We start from the raw sequence: 15,871 nt of genomic DNA on the forward strand, positions 1-15,871 counted from the left end.
GGCCCGCTCCGGCATCGACCGGCGGCCGCGGCCGCGACGGGGGCGGCGGGCCGCGTGCACATGGTCGCGGCGGGGACTTCGGCGCCGCGACGTTGGCACCGCCGGCCGGTGGTGGGGGAGGGCCGAGTGATCATTGATCAGGAGAGGAGAAAAGCGTCGCGCGAGAGCGCTGCAGGAGCGATCAATAACAAACCCCCGCACTGCTACAGCTGATCTTGGACCGACAACCGCAACAGCCGACGAAGAGACGGCGCACAATCTCTCATCTCCAACGCTCGGAGGAACAGCGGACCGATCCGGCGCCTAACCTAACCTGCTGCTCCTGCTGCCGCTGCTACTGCTGCGGACCGACGACCTCCACGAGAGGAACTCACCGCTTTTCTTTTTTCCCCCTACCAGTGTCAAGGTCGTCGCTTCACGCGTTATTTCTGGTGGAAGCGCCGCCACTAAAAATACCATTTCGGACGCGAATTAGCGGCACTTGCTCGTAATGAATGTCGATGACAGAGATTCGACTCGGAAAATGATCTATTCTCGGCGAATGTCAAGAAGTGAAACGAGCCAAAAAATGGCGATGTTATCTCCTAACATTTTACGAAAAGTGCTCTCCCAAAGTAACATGCGCCAACCGAGACTTTGACGGAAGATTCGTGAATTGCAGATCTTACACTTTGATGATGTCAACCTCGTTTCGCTCGTGATGTTCTAAATCTGACCGTTCACAAATATAACAAATGCGACTCATTTTTATTGCATGAGTTATTGCATAAATTAAACAAATCTGTATTAGAAGTATTAAAATGTTTTTTTTTATCTCCACGAAAAAGAAATTTTTCCGAAATAACAGTCTGACAAGATTTTACAAAGTTGTTTTGTACATTTTTGCATTGTTTATGCTGATTACAAAAATACCACCAGTTATCGTATACTTCTTCATAATTTCTATGAATCTATGCAAATGTTGTTATAAAAAAGTAGTAAAAGCTGGGCCTAAAATGCAGAAAGCGTTTTCGAACGCAGCAGAATGTGCAAAAGTATTCTACCGAATGCAGATATTAAAATTTCATTAAAAAAAGAAAAGAAGATGAAAGTTGCAACGACTATCAATCACAATTTGAACATAAACAAATTTGTATTGTCTTGTTTAATCAAGCAGTCAAAATGTTACAATTATCGGAAATAATCATTTTGATTTTTTTAATAGCTCAAGACAACACAACACGTGGTTTACATTAATCTAATTGCACAGTCAAAAAATCTGACTCACTCTTTCAAATGAAACTTAGTTTAATGAAACAATTTACAAAGGCTTTGGCACCTTTGTAATAAATTCCCAAATTTACCCGATGCAAAAATTCAGAAGTTATTTTTATAGGGCCGATCTGGTCAATGGAAGAATTCTTCTGAGAAAGAAGCCTTTAAAACTCTTACTAAATATTTTCTTGGCAGTATTAATTTTGATTGCAGAATGTTAGAAGGAGAAATGTTACAAAAAGTTATTTTTTTTATTTATGCACTTGAAATTTTGGCCAAAAAAATGTTGGTGCTGTCAGTGAAGAGTAAGGTGAAAGATTTCATCAAGATATCGAAGAAATATAAATAAGATAACAAGACCGCTGAAACGCAAATGCGAGGAAAGATAACTGTTTGAATCTAAAAATGAACTTGGGTACAAACAGTGGAAAAACTAGTGTTAAAACGCTCGTTTCAAGAAAAGTGAAAATGTCTTTCCAAAAGGCATCGTTAAATGTTTACACAACATTTAATCGTAGTTGTTAACGACAATTTTTTTGATAAAAGAAACAATAGGATCAATGTTAATTAAGTATAATAATGCAGATAGTGAGACATTTTTCTTTTTTGTTCAGTTGTTCCCAATCAGGTGTTCAAAAAAAATACTTTTGGGTATTCTAACAGTTATAAAATATTCTAACTATGTAAAACCCTATTCACAAAATGTGATTTGTTGGCCTATGTTGTTGATAATAAATGAAAAATCGATTTTCCCCAAGATATGTCAATTTGTTACTTGAGATAACATTTAGCATCTAAATCCACCTCAACAATTTTTACATATTTTCCTTAACAAATAAATAAATAAATAAAAATTGTATGGTGATTTTGGGAAATTTTAAATAGTCTTATAATTTTTTGTGTCCTTGAGAATGTTTCGTATCAGTATTTACTATACAAAGTGATTTAAAAAAAAAACAAATTAGAGCAGACGTTGTATCGGTTATGTCGTAGCGGAATTCTATCCAAATGGGCGTAGACAATTTGTGGTGAAAAACGCTACTTTATAATAAATCATACCGTATGAATTTTAGACGTTGAAATTATAATCGTGCATTTGATTATTATTATCTGATAATGAAGAAAACTTATAAGATAAAAAAGAAAACATTTTACATTTGTAAGAATGGGTGATTTACCAGCTTTTTTTTTCAAACGCGACGCCACTGGTAAGCAGATTTTTTGGTGCAATGTCAAACAAACGTCAGTTTTAAAGCGACGGTGTTGATGTTAACTTTGAAAAAGCTTTCGATTTCGGCAAAGTTTACGGACGTTTCCTGTAATTGTGAGCAACAATTATCCCACAATAAGTGGTAAAATGAGTTAAAGTATTAATTATTAATAATTGATTAATAATAGATTTTTTAAGAGGTAGGCAACCAATAAAACAACTGTGCATAGCAACTACATATACATATGTGTACGATCAAGCTAAGAAAGACGTTTCGATAAAGTAGCACTCTTGATTTGTTTTCCTGTTGCTCACTCTGTATTATAAGCCTTTGTAAAAACTTTTTATTTTGTTTCATACAATAAACTGTTTGTATTCTTATTCTGTTCTTATTCTTCTGTCTTATTCTTCGTGATAACGTGACAACGTAAATCCATCGTGCCTCGTATTTCACCAAAAAAGCTTCAACATTTCTGTTGTCTAAATAAAAATATAGTTTCATTTTAGATAATTTATTTTAACAAATTCATTACAACTAAATTAGTAAAACCTTGAAATAAAAAAAATCAAAACCGTCTTCTTTCATCTAGACATTTTCGTGTTGTGAATCTTTCAGAAACATTCAAGATTTCGTATTTTGATTGTAACATTAACAGAAGTGATAAATTAATTTTCCTCGTTTCGTCACATTTGATAAGAGAAAACGAAGTACAAGTAGGTTTTTTGAAGAAAAACCGAAACGTTTCCCCTTTAAAGGTGATATTTTGGAAAGGTTCTATTTTCGCTTTTGACTCCGGCGGGGCAAATTTGCCGCGTCGGCGGTCCAACTATCTAAAATTCCGCATTTTCCGACTCATAAAACGAAAACTAAGAAAACAAACTGTGGGCTCGAGTGGTAGGAAAACCGTCCATAATTTAGAAGTTAGAATCTTGGCCTAAAATATTGGGGGTAGATCAATACGGCGGTCGGAAGTTTTCGCATTTAATTTGTCAGTTTTCAAAAATAGTTGGAATAATTGGCGCAACCAAATCATGCGAAGCGAAGGGGAAGAAACTTAATTAATTCCCGAAGCCTAACATCATTATTTTATTAGTTTGCGGTCTGCGCCTTCGACATGTTAACCCCGGAACGGCAAATCTTAGATTAGGGCTCGCTCCGCTTTGAATTTTTTCACGAGTCGGTGTCTTTATCCATTATCCTTGATTGCATCTCGCCGGAAAGGTGGATCGTGAGGGAAAGGTCGAACACCCAAGGACGCGAATATTGATAGAATGATATAAATTCAGAGACACGTACAAGTAATTTTTAGGGACAAGCGACAAAGGCAAATCTATTTTTAGATTGAATAAATAATTAGATTGCGCGACGGGAACTTCCTGGGTGGCAAGGATTAGGGGCCGAGTCGCCGGAAAAAATCGTTCCCGTTTAAGACCGGATTGATCAAACTAATAACGGCCGAGATGCTTCAGGACGAAGAGGTCCTTTCGATTCGGGCCCCGCCGATAGATGGCGCCGCGCTTCAGGTATCCTGCAAACGTGTTCGGTGATGTATCACATGCGCACGTTGCCATTAAATGGCGGAAATAGCGGACGCATATAGATGTTGCGACGTCGGCGGCGTCGCGACGCCTCAGTTGTCGACCGGCGATCCTGCAGGAGAGTGGACAATCCCATTTTTACCGGCGCATACGCTCCTCACTCGTACTACTATGTACTACATTAGCCATCGATCCGCATGGTCACTCCCTTGAATTATTTAATAAGCCGCGTGTAACGACCATAAAATATTACTCGTTGATTTCTGTGCTGCATTTTATTCCCGTCGACCATCTTTTCGACGCCGAAAATTAGCGACCGCTTAATTATCCTGAATAATTGGTGCGGCTCGCGTTTCCTTTCTTACCGGACTTATCGATCCCGGAATGTTGACCGCGGTACGTTTTTTCCGGATGACTTGGCCCGTTCCTGATGAAAAGGACGCAACTCGCCTCCGTTTTAATTTGCTCACAGTTGGCGTACATTTTCATAAAGGTATTAGCCGAATTGTTACGTGAAACTGGAGGGACGAGATGGGAATTTCCCGGAAAATTAAAACCGTTTACATAATAAAAAGCGGTCCCGTTTAAAATCAGTCGCAATAAAAATAAATCAGTTTTACTACGACCATGACCTACTTATTGCGATTCTGCAAAGGTGTACGTCAGAGGAGTCGTTCGTGTTTTATAAATACGGGTTTTACAAAAATATACACGGGGTGTTTGTGCTTGTAAATTAAAGCGTCGAATGTGGAGGTGGGACGACCTGAAATTACTGAGGAAGGAAGAGGACAAGAAAAATGAGGAGAAAAGGGACCAATAAAAGAAGAAACAAATGAAAATTTTGGTTTTTAATGAAAGAAATATTAACGGTAAATCAAACAGACTACAAGAAAATCAGACAAAAAATTAATGGACCAGATGGAAGCTGTCTAGAAGTTAGAAGTAATGACAATAAAAAAATTGTACATACATATTAACATAGTGACCTAAGAGGGATTAAAAGCACAAGTGAGAAAATTTATTCAATAAATTTAAAAGAACAAGTAAAAGCAGAATACAAATAGCAATATGAAATGTCAGAAGCTAAATAATACAATTCCAAAAAATGTGAAAAAAATTTAAGTGGAAAAAAGAAAAATGATATTACAGAATGTAAAATTCGGATTCGACAAGGAAGCAAAAATAAATACATACTCGTTTATTATTTTTTCCATGATCATTCGATTTTAGTGGTTTTTGCTCACTGAATATAGTTAGCAAAGATGGCAATTGAATTGAGGAAATAATATTTTCTCACTAGTGAGCAAAGTGAATGTTTTGAGAGTTTGTGCGCCAAATATCTTGTACTGAAAGTTTTTTAAATCTGTTTTTAAAATACTTTCTGAATATTAGTAACTAAAGCTTGTCTTATTTTTGACTTATTTAAATTTGTAACCTCTTATTTATATTTCAATGATAGGTATGTAGAGTTTACGTTAATATAACCCAAATTTTTTACTCTTGTCATGTTTTTGTCATTTTGATTTATTTACATTAAAAAATGGTGATTTGCGGCATAATAAGGTGTAGGCAGCAGGTGCAACCGATGATTTAATTACACTCACTGCAATTAACTCAAAATTCAAAAATTGACCAAAAAATCCTGCCCAAAATTTCGATTCGGCGACTCTTTTTATGATCATGGAAAAAATCAGATTTAACACGCAAGAGCAAATGTACATTTAATCACTTGTACGGTTGGGGTCCTCGTCTTCGGCTCAGACGCCCAACTTCCGTACTCGTGATTAAATACACTACTTTGCTCACTTGTATTGAAAATAGCTATTTACTTAAACTTCAAAAATGACAAACTATCTAGACCTAATCAAAATTGAATACAAAATATTATTGTTAACATTACTAATATTAATGTACAATAATAAAAGAGAAAAAGATGACTCACAAAGAATATCACAATAAATATGAATCCAAAATATTTTATTAACTAAAAATGGAAGTAATTAGTGAGTAAATAGTGAAAGTAATCCCTTTGGAAAGATTGAGCGGTGCTTCTCAGAATATAAATGAATTTATTCTTTCAAGACATACCTTTGTGAATGTGGCTTCCAACTCCATAGATTTCCAGCAATGTCCCATAGATGGTCAATTGGAGTTAGATCCGAAATTGAGTGGTTCAGGTGGGAACAAGATAATTATCATGATTACAAAATTAACGCTCGGGATTATTATTCATTTCGTAAACGCAACTTTGAGGTGTTTTCTTTTCTGGAAGCGCTGACTTTTTAAAAACATTTTTAAACATCATCACGTCTAAATTTGTCTTTGTTTCCACAAGAGAATCAACTCCAAGTGCAGGAAAAGAGTCGTAAAGATAATTCCGATGATTTACTACATTAGAAATGTAACGTGGATTATATATTTGACAAATGGAGCTTTCTTAGAATGTAATACTTAAAATGTTAGACATACAGGGTGGACCATCGTATGGCATTTTTTAAATTTAACCTATTTAAAATGGTCAAAAAAAGATGAAAATTGGAGGAAATGATCTTCAATTTTGATACTACAACATGGCATAATTATTTTTTAGAAAACAACATTGATGTGAAAGTTGATTTTGATAGCATTTTATTATCAAAGTAATAAAGCAATCCGGACTTTTTTCTTACAATCTCATCCACAGGGCAATGTCGATTATGATTATACAAAATTTGGCATTTAAATCAGGATAATAACTGAATAAATCGCCATTTAACATCTACGAGAAAAGTAGTAGCATATTTATGGTAGTATTTTAAAATGATGGAAATCATCAAACGGTGGTAAAGTTTGATTTACAAGGGTCTCCAATAGCTTACAAATCCAGGACCGCACCGCCAGTTATGATTTACAGCTGGTTGTTTGCGGTAAGTGACCATTGTCAATCAGGAATACGACCCATCGAGGGTCGTCGTCATAAATTACTCACATTTTGGTACCAAAAATTATTACGTCAATTAATTTGAAATCAATGCTTCCTTCATAATTTTTAATATCAGAAATGAGTTCTCTGTGGTATTTTCGATCCAGGTAGTCGATAAAAAAATTTAATAATTCTAATTTTTTTATGTTTTAGCGTCCTGACGCCATTTGCAGTGTCTGTTTGAAAAAATAAAAAATCCATGTTGTAGTACTTTCAGTGTAGATCACTGACCGCAAAATTCAAATTTCTAGGATGATTAGAAATATGGTTTATTGAGAAAATGCTATACGATGGTCCACCCTGTATATTTTGAGAATCTAGTTAATTTCACAGTCTCGTCTTCCTTTCAAAAATTGTTAAAAAAATTCTTCATCTTGAGTAGGTATTGCCTATAGTCTATTTTTTCCTGGTAGGCGCGTGCGTGCGCATTTACAAAATCCTGCAACGAAATGCGACTTTCCTATTGGTTACTTTATTTTTCTACTTACACTAGAGAAATGTGCAATATTACAGTGTTCTGTACTGTCAATCAGGTCCAAGCTGCCATTTTTGTTTCATCGTGTCTTAGTTTTCCTTTCGTGTCTTAGTTTTCCTTTCGTGTTTTGTGCGTATTTTGTGTTGTGTCCGTTTATTTATTAAAAAAACAGTTCTTAGTTCTTAGAGGTTAAGAAGTTTTTATATGTCAACAAGATGTCTTAATTTCGATCACCAAACGGCGTAAGTTGGATTTATGCTAACATCAAGTAACAGTTTTTTATTAATGCATATTTATAGCAAATTTCTCACAAGCCGAGAAAGAAATGATCGTTTAAGTATTTCGTGGGATCTCCAAGGATTTTGCCGAGTTAACCAAGACGGCTCAAATGGAAAAAACTGCAGATTATACTGGTATTGATTTCTGAGGTTTTTTTTGTTGTATCACAGCTTAATTACTTTGTGTTGAAGGTTCAACACAATGATACTTGGCGGAAGAAAAGAAGTGTGGGCAATTACAGGCACTGAAGAAACCTGATAGGAAATGGATGAACATCAAAAATATCTCATTCGAAAAACAGTGCACTCATTTTTCTCTGCAAACAGAATTCCTACAATTGATGCTGTGTACAGGGAAGTGCAAAACAATGAAGAAATTCCAAACATCAGTCGTTCTAAGCTTTATAATGTTTTACACGAATTAAAATTCAAGTAAGTACATACATTGTTTTCAGTTAACTATAAAACATTGAAATCTATGTTTATTTCAAATAGCACAAATAACGAAACAGAAAAAGCCTGTTAATAGAAAGAGAAGACATATCTTGGCGAAGAAGATATTTACGGGAAATAAAAAAAATACGCCAAGAAGGGAGACCTTTTCTGGTTATTAGAAATGATTGTAGTCGAAGCAGGCCTTGTCCATGTTATGAAATTTTTGCCGCTTTCATGTGAACTGACAATTATTGTCGATGTCACTGTAATTTTTTTTATGTGATTATTGTTGATATTTTATTTTATTTTTTTTTAAATTAACGATTGAATCCAAAAGTATCGAGTTGTTTTGTACCCAATTTAACTCCTGTGTGTATAAAATAAAAAAATGTTGTACATATAATATTTGTTATCAATTTTTCCACGAGTTGATTCATAAACTTTTTTGTTTACATTTTACAAATTATACAAAAATTAAATCATAAACATGAGTTTTAATCTGCAACCACAAATACTGATCCCCCTAAATAATATGCAACCAAAAATACTAACAATTCCTGCATCCTGCTAAAAATCTTAGCTATGTGATTCTACCTTTCGGAGATGCGCACGCACGCGCCTACCAGGAAAAAATAGACTTTAACACCTCCAGCCGCAGCTTGTTACTCTTGTTTTGCTGTAAGTATTACCGGAAACAGTACATATACAGCCTGTCCCAGAACTGCCTCCCCATAGAAAACAGACATGTGCCGACAGCAAAAGAGACTCCAAAATGACTAAAATAAATTTTCCTCTCACATAAAGTCATAAAATGAAATGTGAAATTCCTGCAACGCAAAATTGCGGTCATCCTACCTTGATGGTGCTCAACTCTGATTGGTCAAGTTTAGAATGTCTTTTCTTCGATTATCGCTTGACACAGGACTTTTTTTCTTTAAAATTCAGATTATCACATTTACCCAAATATTCTCCTTTTTTCTGGGGAGGCACTTCTGGGACAGCCTGTATATTGGCAGTAGAACATTTCTGTTATTTTTAAAAGCCATTTATAAACTGTTCTATACTCAGTAGCAAACCACAGTATTCTGAAATAATTGATTGGTCCTGGTAATTCCTGAATTATCTATTTATTTTATTATTTTAACCACAGAATACCTCAGATAGCTGATATGATTATTTTATGTTTGACTTTATTTCAGTTATTCATCAAAATCTACGACAAGGATCTAGGACCTAAATAAAAAAATTGGAGTGTTTGTACGATTCAGCTTGAATCGTATAGATTTCTATATGAATTCAAGGTTATATTTTTTATACGTTCAAAATCTGATACATAGAACCTAAAAAAATTGCATCGATTCTCATAATAAAATTGTTTGTCCTTCCTCGACCCTCTAATTTTTCCTAGTACGTCAAATATAAGATGTAAATAAACTAATACCTAAATCATTTCTAATTAATTAAACGGTGTCCGTCTAAAAATATACCTTCTTCGTAGCAACGGTTTGTAAATAATAAACAATGGTACTTAACAAACTTAACTATATTCATGAAAGTCGACTAAGTAGATGAACACAAGAAAATCAATTTATTGATTACATATTTACGTTTGTACTTGTAATGTTAATGACTGCATCCGTTGTAGGTACGTGAAATCCACCACAACGAACGTTCAACATACACATGTACATACATAAATTAATTAGTAAAACACAACACCTGAATCGGACGGACGCGATCGATTTGTCCTGCGACGACTTTCAAATTGTTGAAAAAAGCTGCCCATTTTTCAAAATCAGTGTAAACGAAAATGTAATTCCGGACCAAAGTAAATAACGTCTTGAAGGACAAGTTCCAACAGTTGCGGCAATCAAAATATACAAGAGCGACGATTGTTCAAGTCCGTTCGTAACTTTACACATATTTATTGGTTTATTTGGAAAATTGCATTCACGTTTTTGCTAGTTTTTCGCGCTTTGAAGGTCGTTAGCTTCATTCATGTCATCCAATTAATGAAAATGACAACGACAAAAATCAAGACAATTGCACGAATGTTAAATTGGACAAAGGGTAGCATGACGGCACCCACACGAATGCAAATCTTCAAGCTTAAATACAGACAGTGGCGATAAAAACAGACAAAGACCACATAATCAAACGTACCATACTACATCGAGGGGATTTCTGGAAAAATAAACAATCTTGTTGTAATAAAACTAAAACAAGCACACACGAAAAGTAAAATGATTGTATGAATATCGTATGAAATCAAGCAAAAGAAACCAGATCTGAATGGGGATCCTTGAGCAGGCTCGTTCGTCGACTCAAATTCCCATAAAATTAATCTCTTTTAATTACCAGCGTTTGTTTGAATCCCCCGCAATACCTTGACGACGACGTCACAAAGCTCCACTTTCACACTTCCATTGCGAATACGATTAATTTTCGAGTGTGTCCGCATGAAGTTTCGTGAAAGTATGTTAATTTTATGCTTTACGAGATGTAAGCACAAGTTCGGTGCAAACTGTAAACTCTTAACAGAAGTAATTTCCCAAATTTATCGTCGCTCAAAATGCTCAAGAATACGTGCACGCTATAATAATTACTTTCTATATAAAAAATATATAAATAGAGTCATAACAGGAGGACTAAAATGCCATTAAATTCCTGCTTAAAATTCCCCGGATACAACTTTTTGCAACAATTTATTCCATTCTCTTGTAAAATGTGGCCGGCAGAAACGCACTTCGCCTTAATTATTTACAGTGTGGTTTCCAGAAACGTTCTTATTTTATAAATTGGTCTTGATTCGACGTAACGAGCTGCCGCAAAATAAAATAATAAAATGAAATCGACGATGACATTTTTCTTTCAGATGTGAAATTATTGTTTTTTCTGATTTTTGAAAAATATTCTCAATTTATTTTAGATCGCTTGTCATTGATTATTAGCAACAATAATAATAATGTTTTTGTGAAAAATCAATAATATTTTATTTGGTTTTAGACACAATGGATAATTATAAATAAGTATGTAATTTATTAAATAAAAATAAAAAAGTATTTTCAGTAACTGAAAAACATTTTGAATAATAAAAAAAATGTTAAAAAACTAATAAAATCAAAAACAAAGAACAACAGGAAAGATGGCATTTGGTACGGTTGTCATGGCACAACAAAAATTTTCTGAAATTTTTGACCAATATAAAAAATTAATAACTGGCATTAATGTTTAAAATAAATGTACAGGGTGAAATCGATATACATTATTATATTAAAACCCCAGGATCTTCACACAATTTGTAAAAATCACGTGCATTCAGTTTTGCGCTATGCCTCCGCATGAGGGCAAAAATGCCATGTACAGTTTAAGCATAAAAGTTGAGTACGCCACTGATATCACGTTAGGAAGAATAGTAAGATTAAAAAGTTATCGAGTGAATGCAAAAAAGATGCAAAGGTTTATGGTTTTCATTCATAGTATTCTTACACGTTTTTGCGGCTCTGTGTTTTTAAAGCGTTTTGCAGATTCTTGTTTCCATATTTCGCTTTATTAGAGCTTTCAGAAGCGTCTTGTTCGGGATGGAATTAAGATAAATTGGACCTTATGAATTAAAAATATTTAACCACATTTTCAGTTTTTTCACTTATTGAAGATACTATGGTTTACATATTATGATGCATTTCAATTTCACCCTGTATTTTCTCAAGTAATTACTTGGTTTTCACGCGAGATTTTCTTGTAGAATCTCCCACGTGCATTTCGTAAATTTGTTCGCGCTTCTCACTCATGCTTTTGTTGTTGTTCGTCTGCGACTCGTCCTTATTACATAACAGCATTCCTGAACTCGTAAAAATGTTCGGAAATAATTCATGCACTAAGGAAACTACAACTGAATATTTTATTCCTCTATAATACGCAGGCAAGCAAAGTGGAATTTTGTCCGTTGACATTAATAATGAAGTGACTGCCTTTTTAAGAGTGATAAATAAAAACACTAGGTATAGCTTTGGATGAGTGACGAAATAAATATTATAAAACATAATAAACATTTTGTGTTTTTTAAAGCAAAGCCATTAAATTATCTGGTCGAATTACACTCGCATTTCTTTTTTCTCTAGATAATATTCTGCTTCTGTCTTTTTGATTTGATTTCCAGGCAACAAGCTTTCGTTGAAACGGAAAATTATCCGATCAAAAAACCCAAAAAAAGCTCTTAAATAATTATAGTCGATATAAAATATAAAAAAAAACCTGGATACAACAAATTTCCCGAGATTTCCGGAAATGAATGCTAATTTATTTTCGAAATTGCTTTTGACAGTTGATGCTGAGAGACATTTTTTTGTCACACATTACAATAAAATTCAAGTCTCGATTCAGGTCGCGTTTGACATAATATTCCTATTTTTTTTTGGACAATATTTTTAAGAAATTTTTGGTAATTGTTCACTTTAACTACTTCTGGAATTTTCGCGTTTTTTCTGGCTAGACAGCCTCAGGGCGTCCTCCTAGATCGTGTCTCACCATTCAAACCTTGTGCAAATGCCTTTTTTTTCTCTCTTGTTGTGTTTCAAGGTCGCGTCAAGTCTTAGTATAACTAAAGGGTAAGGAAAATTTTCATTTGCACAAGGTTTGACTGGTGAGAAACGATGTAGGGGGACGTCCTGAGGCTGTCTAGCCAGAAAAAACGCGAAAATTCCAGAAGTAGTTAAAGTGAACAATTACCAAATTTTTTTTAAAGTTACTTAACCTATCTATGAGCAAGAAATTCAACTTAAATCTCTTTGCATCTGGAGCCTCGTTAATAATACAAAGTTGATGAGGCCGAACGAACATCAACGTCACCAACAACTCCTATTTTAATAATTCCGCATTCTGTCTGCATTCTCGAATCTGCGATGATGACGCTAGCGCCAGATTTTATTTGATCTCTCGACACATTTCTACTTTTATTTCTAAAACTAATTTGAACTGTGACTGAATTATTACTTTCCTTTCCTGTCAGACGCAGCGTCATGAAAAATTCGCGACTTCTCCGATCATCGACGAAGAACTATGCGAGCTTCTCGCATTTAACCAGTTAAAAGGTGTAGCTGTACCTGGGGAAGCGAGCCTCATCTCCCAATCCATAGAGACCAGCAACAGCGGCCATCGCTGCTAAGAGTAAAAACGACACTTCTGTACCCCTCCATCAGTGCTCCAGAGCATGCTCGTCTGAAACACTTTTCCACCACTGACACCACCACGATCACATCACCACCGCAGCATCAAACACTGTTTCCCCAGGTATCCATCATGGCCAAGCAGAGCACACTTCCACGTGACCGTTTCGCGATCAATTTATCATTTAGTTGATTTCACAGCAAACGGACAAACAATGAAAACAAGCTGTCGCTGAAAACAAACCGATAAATTACTTCGGGGGCAATCAGGGCCGTGATTATGTGCGAACTCGAAGGGGGACGTCGCGTCGATCGATTTTTCGGGGATTCCCACACGTTCTCGAGGGGTAATTAATTTGTCACGTGGCCGATTATGGACCGTTTACGGCGTCCATGCGATTACGTGTTAAGGAACGCCACCGTGGAGAGATTAGGATCGCTGGAAAGAACCGACTGACTGTCATAATAGGTATTCGATTCGGGGTGTTTTGATTTGTCGAAACGCCACCTACAATTAAGAGGGTGACGGTTTTTGCGGTAGGTCGGCCAGGACCGGTGATAAAATAAAAGATAACAAATAACGGCAATTTGTAAAAAGCTCCGCACAAAACCACTCCTTTCACGCCCATAAATCAAATCTAATCACGGTGGAGGTCTTTGTGTTCTGTCATCTATTAGGGCTGTCGATGGCGCGGGCCATAACGATCAAACTACATAACGGTCGGGCCTGATCACGTGCACGAATGCATAATTGCAGTTGCATTTTTTGCCGCACCGGTGGAAATTGATCAATGTTATTGCTTCCAACATAGAAGGGTTCGTAACTAACACCCTCGAGCGTACACGTTTGCTACTCGAGCGAACCTTTTTGAATACATTGTAAAATTATCTGTTGTGGGTGGAATTTTATTAAGCTGCAGCAGTGCAATTTTGTAGCTTTACGCTCTAATAAAACCCATTAAATTATGCACACCTTTACCTGAACCCGCGTGTGTGCTCCAATTTGAAACGTTTCAATAACAAATTAACTGCAACGCGAAATGAATTCCCTCCCCACGTGTAATCCGCCAAATTTAATTCTGCAAAATCGAAAACGTTTTTGTAAAGGTGGAACGCATGGTATTTGCAAAAAACGAATCTGTTTACGCCTTTGTTCTACCATTCCCGTGGAAAACTGAAGTCTATTTTGTGGCCTTTTTATGACTTAATACTACATTCTGCATCGGCGCTAAATAAATAAATTCAACAAGTCTCCACTTTACGAGCCACATTCTGACTTTATTTTTGCGGTTATTCTGACATGTTTTCGAACTCGTTATGTTTGGTATCACAGCTAGGCTAATAAATCAATCAGTCCATCTATCAATTATTCTGGAAATTCTCTCCATCGGGAATAAAACAATGATGTATGAGGGTCAGTTTCGAAACATATGTTCAAAATAATCATTTGAATAAAATTCTCTTTTGACTTTCTCTTGCGACAGATGGAATAAGGGAGAGGTTCCCAGAAACTATCAAATAATGATTAGTTCTGGAAAATTGAGTGCAAATACGTGTGTAGAAAAAGTTGCGACACAAAATGGAAGAGTGCGTCTGTTGTGAGTACACTTTAAAAAAAGCATAGTCCCGATAGAAGTTGTGAGAATGTTTGAAAGAAATGAATCGAGGAGAATTTATAGAAAGAAGGAATCAGTGTTGACAAAGGAAGAAAAAAGACGATAGTACGTAAATTCCGTGATTATATTACATATTTTATAAGGAAAGAAGAAAGAAATAAAAGGCAACGGTAAAAAAGAGAAGTAGGAAGACGCACTAAATGAATTACGCCAGCGTAGAAACCGAAAGAACAAACTGAATTTAGTGTAGCTCTAACTATTGAGGCACTCGGCTTTGCCTCGTGCCTGGAACCTAGTTTTCGCACTGAATACCCCTACCGTACTCTGATGTAAATAATTACATATTATAATTTAATATGACCACAGTGACAACATACGGGAAATAAACAATACTTGTTACCAAGCAGTCTCGTCCAGATTTATATTATTTTTGTTTAAACAATCGATAGATAGGGGAAGTGGTAGTGGTGACCGTACAAAAAAAGAAAATAAAGAAAAATCAAATGTGACACTGGATAGCAATCAGTGAGATATAAAACAGACCAAAATATTTAGAACGGGAATTAAAAGTGGAAAAAACCTAAGTAAACATAAATATATGAGACAGGTAGGAAGAGTGTGGGAATCAAATGAAATTAACAATGAGATCCAAGAAGTATATTTTGAAATTGTCAAAAAAATATACCAGATGAGTCTTACATTACAAGGGAAACAAATATGAGTTAAATCCTATATGAAATAAAAATAAGCAAGCAAAAGCAAAGAAGGAGAATGCCTATTTTATAAGGTAATATAGAGGGAAGAAAAAGATAAACACAACAAAAAAAAAAAGAGTGTGTGCCTAACATCGCACGACAGAAGTGAAAACTTCTATGATGCTTGTAATTGATTTTAAGTAATATACAATATTATTAAACTTAGCAACACAATGAAAACA

At 35.3% G+C, this 15,871-nt stretch overlaps 1 protein-coding gene and 1 long non-coding RNA gene across 12 annotated transcripts in view; one reads left to right on the top strand and one right to left on the bottom strand.

Moving 5' to 3' along the window:
* Sh (Potassium voltage-gated channel protein Shaker) overlaps window positions 1-15,871 on the bottom strand; it is a 227,652-nt gene that overhangs the window by 36,837 nt on the left and 174,944 nt on the right. The window contains exons 2-3 of one of the 11 annotated variants that reach the window (XM_069051476.1): window positions 13,256-13,550; window positions 6,092-6,112 (exon numbers count right to left, since the gene is read on the bottom strand). The exons of 7 other annotated variants lie outside the window; for them this stretch is intronic. In XM_069051476.1, the coding sequence (XP_068907577.1) occupies window positions 6,092-6,112; window positions 13,256-13,308 (74 nt within the window). In that variant the 5' untranslated portion in view covers window positions 13,309-13,550. Of the gene's footprint in view, window positions 1-6,091; window positions 6,113-10,316; window positions 10,338-13,255; window positions 13,551-15,871 lie in introns of all 11 variants that reach the window. 3 more of the 11 variants (XM_069051451.1, XM_069051444.1, XM_069051494.1) reach the window with 3 other exon arrangements.
* Window positions 7,358-8,736, top strand: LOC138133609 (uncharacterized). Its single transcript, XR_011160439.1, has 4 exons — window positions 7,358-7,682; window positions 7,740-7,853; window positions 7,911-8,150; window positions 8,214-8,736. It is a non-coding gene; the product is annotated as an uncharacterized lncRNA (long non-coding RNA).

The sequence above is a fragment of the Tenebrio molitor genome, chromosome 1 (genome assembly GCF_963966145.1).
Source record: "Tenebrio molitor chromosome 1, icTenMoli1.1, whole genome shotgun sequence".
NCBI lineage: Eukaryota > Metazoa > Arthropoda > Insecta > Coleoptera > Tenebrionidae > Tenebrio > Tenebrio molitor.